The sequence below is a fragment of the Gastrolobium bilobum genome, unplaced genomic scaffold (assembly GCF_033153095.1).
Source record: "Gastrolobium bilobum isolate Gb01-03AN ecotype WA unplaced genomic scaffold, APGP_CSIRO_Gbil_v1 utg10414, whole genome shotgun sequence".
NCBI lineage: Eukaryota > Viridiplantae > Streptophyta > Magnoliopsida > Fabales > Fabaceae > Gastrolobium > Gastrolobium bilobum.
In genome coordinates, this window is record NW_026896288.1 from 113,725 (window position 1) to 130,763 (window position 17,039).

At 31.7% G+C, this 17,039-nt stretch overlaps 1 protein-coding gene across 1 annotated transcript; it reads left to right on the forward strand.

Annotated features, from left to right (window-relative positions):
- The first annotated feature begins 5,926 nt into the window (after window positions 1-5,926).
- LOC133298656 (pentatricopeptide repeat-containing protein At1g79080, chloroplastic-like) lies at window positions 5,927-8,064 on the forward strand. The gene has a single exon (XM_061497985.1). It carries the CDS (start codon window positions 6,159-6,161, stop codon window positions 7,869-7,871), a length of 1,713 nt encoding a protein of 570 aa, XP_061353969.1. The 5' UTR covers window positions 5,927-6,158; the 3' UTR covers window positions 7,872-8,064.
- The last annotated feature ends 8,975 nt before the right edge of the window (window positions 8,065-17,039 follow it).

Below are 17,039 nucleotides of genomic sequence, written 5' to 3' on the forward strand. Positions count from 1 at the left end.
AAGAGAGAGAGTGAGAGAGTGTGCCGGAAGAGAGAGAGTGAGAGAGGAAAGAGGAAAGAGAAGAGAGAAAGAAATAACGAGGGACCATGGAATATTTTTTCGTGCCCCAGTTATATTTCTTTTAGAGTGATTAATAATTTGATAGATAAATCCATAATTGGTTATTATAATTGCAAATATATCCTGTGCAGATATTTAGAATCCTACAGAATTTTTGACTAGTTAACTAGTTCATAAATTTTTGTTCAGCCAGTTTCATTTAGCCATTGTCTCTTCAAATTAGGGCTTTTGACCCATGCAAAGCAAAATTAAAAATATTTAATTAGTTTAATTCTTCTTATAAATTATTTATTAAACTAATGCGAAAAGATGCTATCTTAACCGTGCCCATTCAAGTCATGTATTACTTCTATGGGCAATTTGTGCAAAAGTTAATTTATGTCTTATATGCGCATTACTTTTATGTGCATTCAAGTCTCGCATCTCTCATGCGCATCTTGCAAACGTGCACGAGCTTTTGCACAAGTCTCACATGGGTGGTAATGTGCGACTTGATCATGCACTGTCAAGATCTGCATCTTTTCCTATTAGATTAGTAAATAGTTTGCTAAAAGAATTAAATTGGTGGTAAAATTGGAGTCGCTATCAATTTTATTTATATTCGAGAAAAATTATAAAAAAAAAAATTTGGGTTCACTTTTTCTACAGTCATTGTAGATAACTTATCTACATTGAGTCCAAAATGACGTCGTTTTGAGGCGGAAATCAATGTATTTTTGTAATTATAATTTATTTCAAGGTTATAATAATCATTTTCATTATAATTTTTTAATTTTTCAATTCAAAACGACGTCGTTTTGAGAGCAAATATAGATAACTTATCTACATTTACTGTAGAGACAGTAAAACCATTTTTTTATCTTTGCAAATTGGTTCTTGAAATCGAACGAGGTCGGAGAACCCATTATATGCGAGGAAGGGTAGAGATTAAATCCCACAACACCCTCAACACGCCTATCGTAAAATGGTTTATCTTAAACTAATTGAGTGAGTTTTATTTTAAAAAACAAGGAAACTATATTCTAATATTTATAATGAATTAATTTTAACAATTTACAAGGCAAAAGAAATAATTATTAAAAAATTACAAGCCAAAATAATAAAATAAAACTTAAATATATACAAAGAATAATAATCAAATTAATATTTTAAAGCAAAATAAAAAACTTTACAAAAAATGTGATGATTAAAAGAACTGAACAGTGACGAGGGGGTGTTCACTTTCCAAGGAAGCATTTTTTTAGTTGTGTTGGGACTCCATTCATACGCTTGTCATGCACGATATGCCCCCTTCTTCTCTAAATTTGGCACTGGGAATTGCTCAAGTCCAAGTAGCATAGGTAGAGTTATTGAAAAAAAAAAAACAATGCCTATTTTCTGGTTATTTCTCAAAAGCAAAACAACAATGGCCCCTTCCTTCAACTTCTCCACCAAGAGTAGGTTACCACCAAGAAAAGTAGGTGCAGTAGTTAAAAAACAACAAATAGCGTGTAGGTCACCACTGAGCTGGAGAAATTGTTTTTTTTTTTTTTTTGGCGATATTATTTTTAGCAAAATGAATATTTTTTCATCAAAACTATTTTTTTTTTAAAAAAAACCTCCTGAAAAAAAAAGTGTTTACATGGGTTAAAAAGCCTCAAAATAGAAATAAGTGATGCATATGAGGACCGTAAATAATATAATTTTGGTTCATATAAATAATTATTATTTTCAACTTATCCCTATTTTATGCTAATTTTACAATATTATAATGAATTTTATGAATATAATGTTGCATGACACTTCTTATGTCATGTCATAGACGCATAAACATTGTAGATCCCACTACGTAAAAAAAGAGAAAAAAATTTGGAATGGATCACACACTTTTTGAGTGTATAAAAAAAAATTGTTGTGTTATGTAACATGACAATCCTCAGTGTCATGTTACATAATAGCAATAAATTTAGGGATTTACTAATCTACATCAATAGGAGATAATATATCTCCTATCACTCTCACAATCATATAGTGGAACCCACATAATTATAAAACAAAAAAAATCATGTCTCTGTAGGAAAACACACTACTCTCCTATGGCTGGAGAGTAGTTTTTTTCCATAAATTTAAGATTGCAAATAATTTTATTTCTTTTTTCTCTCTTTCACTTTCCATTATCTCGCTGGGTTTCTCATCATAACCCTCAAACCATATATGAAAAAGAAATTCTAGACTTTCTAAACCAAATTGAAGCACTCTCATTGTCAATTTATGTGGAACTATTCCACTCAAGGTGAAGAATTAAAGATGCAAGAGTTTTGAAATAACAAACAAGCATCCAAAAAGACTTTAAGAGTATTAAACTATATAAAATAAAAAGAAATTTTATACTTTCTAAACCAAACTGTCGTTGTCAATTCATGTGGAACTATTCCACTCAAGATGAAGAATCTAAAGATGCAAGAGTTTTGAAATAACAAACAAGCATGAAAAAAAGATTCTAAAAGTATTAAACTGGGAAAAGTATCATTTTAAAGCTTTTGGGTAAAAATATTATCCAGTTAAAGTTGATTAGATAAGTTTTTTCAAAGTAACACAGTCAAACATGTCACCTATGCTGACGAGACTAGTCCCGTCAATGATACTGACGAGACTCGTGCCACATCAGCGCCACGTAGCCAGTCCTGTTACCGTAAAACTTCGGAAGGTCATAGCTTGTGACTCGGGTATTCAAATCAGATGATTTTTTTTATTTCACATAAATTTTCGAGATCTTTGCAATTACACCTCATTTGATATATTTTATCTCCCACAAACATAGTTTAAAGATCTTCTGAATTTAAATGCTCTTGATTATGATACAATTGTTACAAATTCAAATTATGTTTGTGGGAGATAAAATATGTCAAATGAGGTGTCATTGCGTAGATCTCGAAAAGTTATATGAAATAAAAAAAAATCATCTGATTTGGATATCCGAGTCACAAGTTATGGCCTTCCGAAGTTTTACGGTAACAGGACTGCCTACGTGGCGCTGACGTGGCATGAGTCCCGTCAGCATAGGTGACATGTTTGACTGCATTACTTTGAAAAAACTTATGCAATCAGTTTTAACTGGGCAATTCTTTTGCCCAAAATTTTTAAAATGGTGCTTTAGCCATATTAAACCATATAAAATAAAAAGAAATTCTATACTTTCTAAATCAAACTGAAGCACAATTATTGTCAATTCATGTGGAACTATTCCACTCAAGATGAAGAATCTAAAGATGCAAGAGTTTTGATAATAACAAACATGAATGGAAAAAAGTCTTTAAGAGTATTAAACTTGCAATAAACAAAAAGAAGTTTAAGATGACAACTAAACAAGACAACATTTGTAAAGTCCATCAAGTCAATTGACAAAGCTCAAAGGAGATCAAGATTCAAGCTATATTGAAAGAACCTAAATCCAATACCTTAAAAGTATTACATATATAGGACTTAGACTTGAATACAAGGGTAGTTAATCAAAATTGCATGAATGATCTCAAAGTAAATATGTTTTTCAAATTACATGATTCATAGCTTTTAAATTCTTGAAAATAATTTGAATAACCCATGGAAATGTTCTTGACATGACTTAGAACCTTGAAATATTTTTTTTGTTTTGTTTCAAGTCAAGAACATGCATTTGAGATGGTTTAGAGGCATCAGAATCAAGAATAGGCCACTTTGGGCTGCATAAATATCATTTGCCAAGAAGGGATTTGAATCCTTCTATGACAAGAATTCGAATCCTTTATAATAGGGATTTGAATCTCTCATAAAAAGATTTGAATCCTTGCTAGCCAATAAACTTTATAATGACTACTAACAATTATATTTTGGTGAAAACCTATATATACTAGTTTTTTTGGTAACATTATATATACTGATTTATTATGCCTCCAACAACTCTTAATCTCTATTTCATTGATCTTAAAGCTTTTATTGATTGCTCACCTTGAATCAAACACATTTATTTCTCATTCCTACTCTCTTGGGTCATTAAATTCCTTTGAGCTTTATTCTTGTGATAATTTGTACTTTGAGAATACTTAGCCAATTTCAAACATTTTCTTATTGCATACATGAGTTGAAAGGGTAGTAAACCCTAAGTGTAGGTAATGTAACTCATTGCCTTAGAAATTTGGGTGGAAGTATAAGTTGTACGAGAACCATAATTTTGTAATTGTAGTGGTTTATTCAAGCAACCTTGAAGCTTAATCATTAGAGGAGAATCAATGTGATGATTGCAATATGGACGTAGGTCATAATGGTTGTGACTGAACGAAGATAAATTGAGTTTGCATTCTCTCTACCATTTATCTCATTTACACATAAGCATTCTTAGCGCATTTGAGGCATATTTAACTTTTGATTTGTTGATTATTATTTGCTTGATTTAACTTTTATTCATCATCTTTTATTTATCTTAAATCAAAGTATCTCAAAAAATTAATTTTACAAAGAAAGTGACATTTTGTGAAAATAATAATAATTTAAAACTCAATCCATCCCCTCTTGAGTTTGAGACCACTTGTTCAACAGTTCCATCTCTCCACCGTCTCTAAAGAAGATGCTCGCTACATTAGTGGTTTTATTTCCCATATTATAATGACTCTAAAATACTAAAATGCTCAAATTCATAAATCAATATTGATAGATATGAAATAGACGTTTTTTTTTCTTTGGAGATATATACATTGCTTTTGTAATTTTGACCTGACCTTGGTGAAGGTCAGAGGTCTTCCTAAGGGGAGGTTTGGCAGATGATAAATTTTTTTTGCCCGAGAATCATTATTTCCAGGAATATGATGAGAAAATCACTTTTCCGGGAGTGTTATCAAAAAATTGTTTGGTAAGTTAAAATATTACTGGAATTTTATCTTAAAAAAATGTAAAATTTTTACAACACTTTGGAGTCCAATAATACCACCAAAAACCCTTTTGGTGGTATTCTTGGAAGTCATTTTGAAAAAAAATTATACACAAAATTAAATTTCAGAAAAATTAGATTCTCGAATTTTTTTTCAGAAATCTTATACCAAACATGGATAAAAAAGATTACCACCGTCACTTTCCCAAGAATATCAAAAAATTTCCCATAACAAACCCCCCTTGATAAGTTCATCACTTTTACTACCAATTTTATTGTACTTAGATATTAATGGTTTCAATTAATTCTATTTCTTTTCCCTCTTAAGTGCCTCCACCGTTTCTCTAAGTCTGAAATTTCAAAAATAAAATAAAACAAAATCTTTACTTTATTAACAAAAATTTGAAGATCTCATTAAAAAAGAAAAAGAAAACATCAATTGTCTATTTCTAGGAAGGGAAAAATATTTCTGCAGTTAATGCAGATAAATTATCTGCATTTATTTTTAAAACGATGTCGTTTTGGTATTGAAATCTTAAAAAATTATAAATATAAAGACTATTATAACCCTGAAATAAATTAAAATTACAAAAACACTATGATTTCCGTCCAAAATGACGTCGTATTGGACTTACTGCAGATAACTTCCCTGCAGTAACTACTGCAGAAAAAGTGAACCCTTAAAACTAATTTGTTAAGTTTTTTCATTATTTAGCGGGGTGGACAATAAAAATGATATAAAGGTGTTTTTAATACAAAACATTACCATTGAAAATTTGATTCTTGGAAAGATACCCTTAAAACTTAAAAGTACCACAAATATATCATATAAAATGTGAATTTCTAAATAAAAATTAAAGTTTAATATCACGCCAAAAAAGAAGAAGAAAAAACTTATCTGAGTTTGATGTTATTGCCTATGTTCACTGTGATAATGCGTTGAAAAGGAACCATTTAGGTTAAGATAACACAAAAAAACAAGGTTGTGGTCGGAACATTGCTGAGGCTGCCGGTTACAGATCGAAACCGTTTACTCTGTTGAAAATTGCTCCCTGGTACCCCTCTCTCTCTCTCTCTATCCATTCTCACTCATTCATTCATAGTGTAATCACAGTGAAGCATTAGTAATTTTGCTAAGTAGAACCAACCCAGAATGTTGATTTTTGTTCTATATACAAAAGTTACATAGGATTCACCATCATTACTTTCCACTTCAATCATGGCTACACTGCTGAATACGGTGCCTCCAGCTACAAATTTATCAGCAAAAACAAAAAGAAACGGTTATGGTTTCTTGTATTCCCATGTTCCAAATCTTAGCAATTTTTCCCTCAACAAGGGTTTTTCTAGAGTTTTGGCTTTGGCCCAGATTGCTATTTCCCCAAAAGATTCTGTTTTTACTGTGCCCAATTGGAGGGCTGGGAAGAATGACCAAAAAAGTAGGGAGGTTAGGGTTAATGATGCATTTCTTCATTTAGAGTATATGGTGGGTAAGGGCCATAAGCCTGAGGTAGCTCAAGCAACTCAGCTTTTGTATGATCTTTGCAAATCCAATAAAGCAAGGAAAGCTGTTAAGGTGATGGAGATGATGGTAGATTCAGGTATTATACCTGATGCAGCTTCATACACCTACTTGGTTAATTATTTGTGTCATAGAGGCAATGTTGGGTATGCAATGCAGTTGGTTGAAAAGATGGAGGGGCATGGCTTTCCAACTAATACTGTTACCTATAACACTCTTGTTAAAGGGCTTTGCATGCATGGGAAATTCAACCAGAGCTTGCAGCTTTTGGATCGTTTAACTAAGAAAGGCATGGTCCCAAATGCATTCACATATTCTTTCTTGCTTGAAGCTGCTTATAAGGAAAGGGGAGTAGATGAAGCCATGAATCTTCTAGATGAGATAATTGCCAAGGGTGGGGATCTTAATTTGGTTAGTTACAATGTATTGTTAACTGGGTTGTTCAAGGAAGGTAGAACTGAAGAAGCTATTCAGCTTTTCAGGAATTTGCCTGCAAAGGGGTTCAATCCTAATGTTGTGAGTTATAACATTTTACTAAGGAATTTGTGCTATGAAGGGCGGTGGGAGGAAGCAAATGAGCTTTTAGCAGAGATGGATGGAGTTGACTTGTCTCCCTCTGTAGTTACTTACAACATATTAATTACTTCTCTTACTCTCCATGGAAGAACCAAACAAGCTTTCAAAGTCTTAGATGAAATGACGAAGAGTGGGTTCATGGTGACTACTACTAGCTACAATCCAATTATTGCCCGCCTCTGCAAGGAAGGGAAAGTGGATCATGTAGTTCAGTGTCTTGACCAAATGATTCATCGACGCTGTAATCCTAATGAAGGAACATACAATGCAATCGCGATGCTTTGCGAGCAGGGGAAGGCGCAGGAAGCTTTCTTTATATTCCAAAGCTTGGGTAATAAACAAGACTGCCCCCTGCATGATTTTTACCAAAATTTGATTTCAAGCCTGTGTAGGAAAGGGAACACATATCCAGCTTTTCAGGTATTATATGAAATGGCAAAGTATGGATTTTCTCCAGATTCCTATACTTATTCATCTTTGATAAGAGGAATGTGTAGGGAGGGAATGTTAGATGGAGCTATTGAGATATTCAGGATTTTGGAAGAAAATTATTACCGGCCTGATATTGATAACTACAATGCACTTCTACTTGGATTTTGCAAATCTCAAAGAACAGACTTGTCAATAGAGATATTTCAGATGATGATTAATAAAGGATGTATGCCTAATGAGATAACCTACACCATTCTTGTTGAGGGGCTTGCTTTTGAAGAGGAAATGGATATAGCAGCTGAGCTGCTGAAAGAGTTATATGTGAAAAAGGTTCTGAGCCAAAGTACTGTTGAAAGACTATCTATGCAATACGACCTCAAGGAATTAGAATTAACAGGGTAGAGACATATACCCTCAAGGTATATAACAATAGAAAGTGAGTAGGGTTATTTTGTACTTTCAGATATGAATGGAGTTTTCTCAGCTTGAGTACTTGATTACCTATAGATTGTTATTGTTCAGTGAAACAAAGTTCCTGAATGCTTGAAATTTTGATTGAATTGAATGTTTAGAGATGTATTGTGAAAAGGTTCAAGCAGAGAATATGATGTTTGCTTCATTCTCTTCCATGCTCTAAATTTAACACTGCTTTTGTGAACTGAGTCATCTTAGTTCTTTAAATAATTCATGTTATCCATTTGTCTATTCGGTTTATTTGCTTCTTGGAACACAAATTTCTTTTGTGCATGCCAGTCTGATTGCTTGTGAATGTATATCATTTACTGCAACTATAAACGTTCAAATCTGAGCAGGTTATTACCCTCTATTTTCCTTTTCTTCTAAAGTGCTTTTGAAATATCCCAAGTCCTTCTGAGACAATTTAATGTATATATGCAGCTAACTTGATAACTTTTGACCTCACTGTGACTTCAAATGCCACTCAATTGTGAACAGCAATGCTGCTTGTCATTTTAAATTCCCCGTTTTGAAATGAGAGCTGATCGTAATTGAGTGATGAAACATTAAATGGGCACAAAAGTAGTACTTGACACTTACTTGTTTTGAAGCACTTGCCTATATTATATATATATATATATATATATATGCTTAATGTTTCTACAGTAAATGTAGATAAGTTATTTACATTCGCTCCTAAAACGATGTCGTTTTGAGTTGAAAAATTAAAAAATTATAATGAAAAAGACCATTATAACCCCGAAATCAATTATAATTATAAAAATACCTTGATTTTCGCCTCAAAACGATGTCGTTTTAGGTTCAATGTAGATAAGTTATCTACATTGATTGTAGAAAAAACGAATCCATAAATATATACATATATATATATGGGAAATAATTATCTCATGTTGCATGAGATAATTATCTCATGCAACAGAGACAAAATAGTGGAGTCCATTATTTTTCTTTTTTTTAAAAAAAAGTAGTGGATCCTATAATCTAATCTATGTTGCATGAGATAATTATCTCATGTAACATGAGACTTATATATATATATATATATATATATATATATAAACTAAGAATAGCTCCTAAAAAAGAAGCATATATATATAAACTAAGAATAGCTCCTAAAAAAGAAGTATCAGGTAGAAACTATGTCCCGAAGATGTGAATTGATGTTGTTAAGAAACGATTGACATCAATAACTGCGGGCTCAATAATACATGGGCTTAGGTGCAATGGAGAGGTTTTGCATGCATGGACTTCCCTTGACAATATCCTACTTGCATTGCTAACAAATTCGAATGCCACAAAATTGAGGACAAACTGTGCTGCTTATTTTTTTCAATCAGTAGAAAAAAAATATTTTTGAATAATCATACATTTTAATAACTTTATAAAATGGGTTTTCCAAATATACCATAACTTTTTTTTTTTTAACTTCAATTTTCTTTTTACGTTTAATACTTTAAATTCGGTCTCGGGTTCTTTATTTCCCCCCCTTATCAGGTAAAAAAAATAAAAAATAAATCTGCTTATATATAGCATAACAAGTGAGAGCGTACAAATTTAAACTTAAACTTTAAACTTTAAAATTTAAACACACCTTTCATCCGATACACACACATTTTTTTAATAAAATTTAAACTTTAAAATTTCACATTTACGTGAAATCAATTGAACAGTAATAAAGATCCAAAAGGATCATATTTGTATTTAGGTGAATTTCTCCAATTTTATTTTACTTTATTTTTTGGTTAAATTTTATGTCAAATTTAGTTAACCAGATATCTTCTTTTAGATATTTTGAGGTGATAATTTTTATTTTCATAATTTATGTAAGTTGTGTAGATCATGTAAAGAGAAAAAATTTACTCGAATTCGGATGAAAAATTTTAAGGGAAAAAAACGAGCACCTGTGGTAGCACTAATTTAAGATCGGCATATTAGCATTTTTGTTTTTGTTTTTATATCCTGTAGAAGCAAAAGCCAACAATTTATGAAATAAACATTTGAAAGAGATAATTTGATGCTCACATCAACAAAAGCAAACTGTACTAAAAATATAAAATTTTTCGTTATCTATATAAATATATATAGTGCATTTTTTTCACCAAAACAATTTATGGTACGTGCAATCAATTTATAGTAATTTATGCAGATGATTAGATGTTTAAAATTTTATTTTTGTTAACTTGTTTAGAACAGCTTATACATTTTTGTTATTTTTATCTTTTCAGTAATAAACAAGTTGGAGCTATTACTTTGCCTAGGCTTTGGGGCATAAAATATGCTCATTTTGATTTGTAAAACGTACACATGGGAGTTAACTATTTGTTGAGGGAATATTAGTAATATGATGAGCTTATACTTACCAATTTTTTTTTCTTATCACCGCTTATCACCAATCTTGTTATTGTTGGATTAAAATTAAATCAACGGTTATAAAATAATATCAAATAAGAGTTATTGATTTGATTTTGATCTAACAATAACAAAATTGATAATAATAAAAAAAAGTGATAAGTATAATCTATCCCTAATAATATACATTTAGTTATAATACAATTGTATATTTAATGAGCTTAGAGCTAAAACCTATAACTAGCTAGCACTCTAGGAGTTGTAATAATTAATAATCAAGTTAACGTTTTGCAGATAATTTATGGATTAGGGGTCCAATATTTGAGTTAGGTTATGAGTTGCTTTCAAAGAATCCCATGCACTTAATGCATACAAAAGAAAGCTGAGGTTCTTGGTAGACTTTGATCTGCACATATACCTAATCTAATACTTACTTTCAACGTTGTGTTACAACTGTTTACACACATGCTATCGGATATCCTTGTTTGACATCAAAATCGTAATAAGAAAAGTCACTACCAATCGTGTGCATCGAAAGAGAAATGTACCAATGCGTCGAAGGACTTGGAATTAATCTTCCAACACTGCCACTTTCCTTTCCTTTCCATGCACTATCAACAGTTTTATATAGCTGGTCATAGTGTATGCATGGTGTGTCGTCTGAGCTTCCATGAAGTAGATCAGTGATGAGAGATTGAGAGCAATGCGCTCCTCCGTGTGCTCCGGTGGTAAAAAAAGAGAGAGGTGTATACTTACAAAGTATTCTGACACTCAAATTAATATCCGTCATAATCATAAAGGTAAAATATTTATGTGATATCTATTGCTTGAACGAAAATAAAGACCTTTTATATATGCAAAATATTTACGGTACACCCATCGCACCACTGACTCGGTGCGACGGATCAATCAAAATAAGATAATTTTTGTCATATATACTTAACATAAAAATACTAAATAATTTAATTTTTTATTAAAATTGTTATTATGTAATATTAATATATTCTAATGAAAATAGGACAAATAATTTTTTAAATTTATTAGAATAAAATACGAATAACATATTCTAACCCATTTTTTAATATATTAATATATTGCGTGAAATCTTTTTTTTTTTTTTTTTTGGCAAACAGCATGAAATCGTTTTAAATTATACATTTCTTTTCTTTTCTCGTTAGTTTTTTTTTTTTTTTTTGTGTGAGTTGGGTTTGGGGGGTGGTGTTACTGTTGAATCATTAGTTATTAAATAATAATAAAAAATAAAAACATTTAAAAGTTCATTTTGTTTGTATATCCAACATATTTATTTAGTCTATGTATTCATATCATTGTAATGAATTTTAATTTGAGCTGACAACATAAATAGCGAGGTTTTTTTCTTCCCCTAAATAATCACTTTCAGCAATATTATTCGTATGTTGAATCTGCCTTAGTTTTGGAACTTGTTCAATTTATGTATAATGCTAAAAAAATTTAAAATTTAGAAACTCAATCTTTGGGGGTATCATTTTTTATACTCTAATCTAAACGAACCTTGTGTCGGTAAGGGGAAACGGTATGCAATCTAGATCGCATTAGCAAATTTTTGATGAATTTGTGATTAATTCGTGAGTTAAAAAATCTTTATCCTCCAATTAAGAAAATCAAGCTACCATCTTTCTACTCCAATTCGTGTAATATGTTTCGTTATGACAATTTAGTATTAAATAATTCTTATATCATTTTTTACATTTACAATTAAATAATAACTTATATTAAAATAAAATTATTTAGTATTTTTATATTAAATATAATAACTCTAATTTTATAATTTCAAAATTAGTGGATTATTATGAAGACCTTAGGATCATAAATGGAATGAGGATGAAATTCTAAGAAGTTTGATATACATATTGAGGGTATTTTAAACAGGTGGATTTTCATCTGTTATTTTTGACTGCTGACATAGTAAAAGTCAGTAAAATAGCTCCACTTGAGAAAATTTGAGTTAGAGAGCTATTTTGATGTTGTGATTATCATAGATGAGGTTAGGAGATGATTTGATGAAGTTTGATACCCATATTGGGGTATTTCGGAAAAGTCACTTCTGTCGGGTATTTTATACTGCTGTAGAAGCAGCCAGTAGAATTCCAGAACCGAAAAAAGATGAGAAAATGGAAAGAAAGAACAATATATTCCTAACAAGTCATAATTAAACCAATAATATTAAAGTTAAGAAGATTATGAAATACGGAAACATTTAAGAACACCTGTAAAGACTATAGTGCAATTAAACTGCTGTAAGTGGATATGTGATCTACTAATCAAAATTTTAAGTTATGAACATGATAATTAGACAAAATTAATATTAATTACTTAAATTTAGGATCTTGGGTGTTTCCGGTTAGAAATTTGATAACAGTTCAAGTAAAAATTACATCGGGTGTCACTAAATGACAGAAAGTCACTTAAGTGACTTGGTCAAAACCCTAGAAGACTAGGGCAACCCTCCCAAACACTCCCATCAGCAGCCCACTCTCTCTCTACCCTTTGGAGATTTAAACTTTCTCCTCCTTCTCCACCAAAACTCCCTCAAATCACCAAACACTCTTCACCAAAGTTGTTCCCCTCATCATCCTCTTCAAGAATATCCCATTTTTATTTTGAAAAGCCAAATTTTTGTGGGTCTTCTTCTCCATACAACAGCGTGTTCATGGCTTCCTCAAGCCATGGTGATGGTGTTTTGAGTTATACTTGAAGAACACCACTTGGATGCTTATTTCCCTACGTTCTAGTGTAAGTTTCTTTAGTTTTCTTACTGAAAAATTCCACCTTTATGTTGTGCTCTTGAGTTCTAACCTTGAGTTTTCTTAAAGGTATGTTCTTTGTGGAAAGAAAGCATGCTTGCTTGAGAAAGATGGGAGCTTGAAGCATTGGTGTTCATTTGAAGATGTAAGCATGAAACTTTGGAAAAATCGTGACAAAAATCCCACCACCACCACCTAAGTAATTCGGCCATCATGAGTTCTTAAGGGGATTGATGCAGTGTTTTAAAACCCGGCTCGGACCGGTCGGGTCGACCCGGGACTCGGTGACCCGGTAGGTTCCCCGGTCCGAGCGGGTAGTTGGACCGGTTATGCAGTCAGCCCGGATTGGACCGGTTGACCCGGCCGAAACCCGGCGACTCGGTTGACTCTGGTTAAACCGGTTTTTCCTTTTTTTTTTTTTTTTGTTAAATTTTTTTTTTGTTGATAAGAACTCTTGAATTAAATCATATTCATATTTTATGATGAATATGATTAAAAGTAAGGTGAAAATAATAAGGTATTTTAGATTAGTGTAGTTCGTTTATGTAATTTAGTTGCATCTTATAATGATCTCATGAAGTTAAGTGGTGATAAACACTGATGGTCTCATGATCTCATCTCAACGGTGGACACTTTTTTCTTATAGTGTATATTTCATGCATACTATTTGTTATCATGATTTAATTTATTCGCATCATGTCAAGTACAAAAAGTGCATTTAACTTATATTGCATGGTTTAATCCAATATTAGGATACGGTCTAGAGCTAGAAGCTTAGAAGTATATAATATTTGCTATCATTGAAAACCAATTTATTTCTTGAAGCTCATTGATAGTTTTCTTATATGAATTTTTATTAATATAAGTAATATTTTTATATTTTTAATATGTGAACAGTAAAACCGGTTCAACCCGGTTGAACCAGTGACCCAGTGACCCAGTACCTCGACCGGTTCGATGACCGGTCCGAGTTTTAAAACACTGGTTTGATGTGTTTAATTGATAAAAGTTGATTCTTGAGGTTGTTAAGTGTGGACAATCTTGAGTAGGACCAAGGAAAAATGTTAAAAATGCAACATTTAAGCTTAAAAATGCTAATCTTGATTAAGGAATGGATTTAAACTCTAATGACTCTATTATATCAAATCTGTCCTAAATGGTATAATTAGGGTTTTATGTTTAAAATTTTATTAAATGATGGATTAGTGGACTAATTAAGTGTAGGACTTAATTAACTAAAGAAATGGTAAAATTAACAAGTTAAAAACTTAGTTTCTACAACCTAAGCAATTCGGCCACCTAAGGATGATGTAGGATTAGTTTGTTAAATATTGGTTCAAGAGATAATTAGGACACTAATCTAGGGTTTAAGTGAAGTGGATCATGCATAATGTATTAATTAACTATAAAACCCTAAAAATTGAACCTAATTAGAGTTTAGAAGCACTAATTAGGTAATTAGTTAACTTAATTAACTAAGACCTAATGTGGATATGTGGGAATGCATAAGTGACCTAATAATATAAAAACCCTAAAAAATTAAAGTAACTTAGGGTTTCCAACTAAATATAAATAGGAATAGCTAATTAAACACACTTTGGTTAAATGAATTGTTTTTAGGGTTTGTGTTTTCTAAAGTTACTTTAGATAACTTTATCTAATGTTCACCGAAACGACGTAGTTTTGGGGCGGAAATCATGGTGTTTTTGTAATTTTAGGTTATTTCAGGGTTATAATAGTCTTTATCATTCTAATTTTTAAATTTTTTAACCCTAAAACGACGTCGTTTTGATGAACATTAGATAAAGTTATCTAAAGTAACATTAGATACTTTTTTCCCTTGTTTTTATGCTAACTTTGGGAGAGAATATCTCCCTCCACAGAGGTCCAATAGAGATGTGCCATACATCATTTTGAAGCTTGAGATGTCAGCTATGTTGTGTCAAAATTTGGTACCATTTAAAGATGTGTAGCATTCTGTAGGTCCGATTGAGTGGAGACTGCCCAAGGAGGCCATGTGCAGGGGCTGAACGTGTCTGCATCTTCCATGAATTTTTTCTCCCTCATTTCTTACTCAAATAAGGATCACGATATATCAAATTAAATCTGAATGTGTCTAGTTTTCTGTATAAAAATTTGAGAGCAATTTCTTTAGTATATGTTTTAGAATCGCAAAAATGGTGAGGGATGTTTGGGGCTCTATTTGGAGTTGGCAGGCAGTTTTGCTTGTCCAACATCAAATGGTGAAAACCAAAGCTAGAGAACTCCAAATGATGCATGATACCTTGTTAGAAAGGTAATTGAGTCTAGATTAACATACTAAAAGATGAGAATGTTATAAGAAGTGGGTTGCACACAGTGACTAAAAAATAGAAGCTTGTACAGTTATAGGAAAATCATAAAAGTGAGATTTAGGCTAAGTGAATTTATGGGAACCCCTTAGTAACTTATAATAATAAATGTTCAAGGTTATAAATGATATATATTGATGATAAATATCTTGATTAGTTGTAAGTTAAGTGGAAAAGGCCTTAATATAAGAGAGTTTATTAATGGACTAAGTGTCTAATGAGTTATTGTGGACTTAAAGTACAAATGAACACCTTATGTACCCTATGTATGTCACAGCCATGAAGGATATATATGGCTAGGATGAGTTGAAATTAATACAAGTTATCTTAGTTGCCTTAGAGTGTAATTCTAAGTTTATGTAAAGTTCTTAACCTATATGGTTGATTGTGTAACAAGAGAACACTTCATAATGCACTAAAACATATAAATATGGAATAAATGGTATAGACTTGTAATGGGCATATTATTGGAATATGAGTATGAAAAGTGAAATCATTAAATGATTAAGTCTTGTATATGACTTAATTAATTACTATGCAATTAATGATGTGAATGGTTCATACTCTAGGTGTGCCTAGAGAACCTTGCACTTGATGATTTATTTGGAGCATACGTGTTATATTGGAGTGTGGGCTTGTGCTAAGCTCCTTGAGGTAAGCTCTTGGTTTTGGTTGCTCCTCGCTCTTATAGTTGAATTGTATGAAAGTATGTGATGTATGGTATATGTGTATTCATTCACATTCATATAGATATTATATGATTCTTAGTTTTGATGATGCACTGATGATGTATGGTATGAGGTTCTTGGCCAGTGAATATGTATGTAGGCTGTCTATGGCTTGACCCTGAGAGCTATTTCATACTACAATTTATGTTGTCTGCCTATGGCTTGACCCTGGGAGTCACACTGGGCATGTGGGATATGTCAGTTAGCTATTTTGGGGAGAGCCCTTGAATAGTTAACCAGAGGATGAAGTATGATGTTATGTTTATGCTGTATATTTGTTATATATGCTTTATATCTGACTTGTCATGCAAGAAGTGGGCTCAAGGGATTAGAGGATCCTCTAAGAACCTCGAGCTTATTGAGATGTTTTTATCTCACCCCTTTTTGGGGACATCATTTCAGGTACCCATGGTAGTTGTGAGTATTCTAAGGGTAAGGGCCCAACTACATATTAGTGGACTGATGCTACTATTTATGTTACGATGTTATTTGATTATATGGCATGTGTAGTGTTTTGACATGCTTAGATAAACTATGTTGATACTCTATTGATGTATGTAATAATGCTCAGAATTATTATTATTTGAGCTTTTGGATTATGGGTGTATGTATTATGAGTTATTTTAGATGCGTGTGATGAGTACACAAAGATATGATGCATGGATTTATTAATTTGGGCAATGAGCTATTATTTATGTATTGACCCATTAAGGGATTGCAGTCCATGTGGAACTTGCAAGTTGTCTATTATAAATTATTTTTATCTTGATTATTTTATAGAGTGAGATTCTTATCTCTCAATTATACGTTAAACAGCTGTTATGCTGTTCGTGAGACTCTGGCAGGAATGACACTTGTTGTCATATCCGGTTAGTTAAT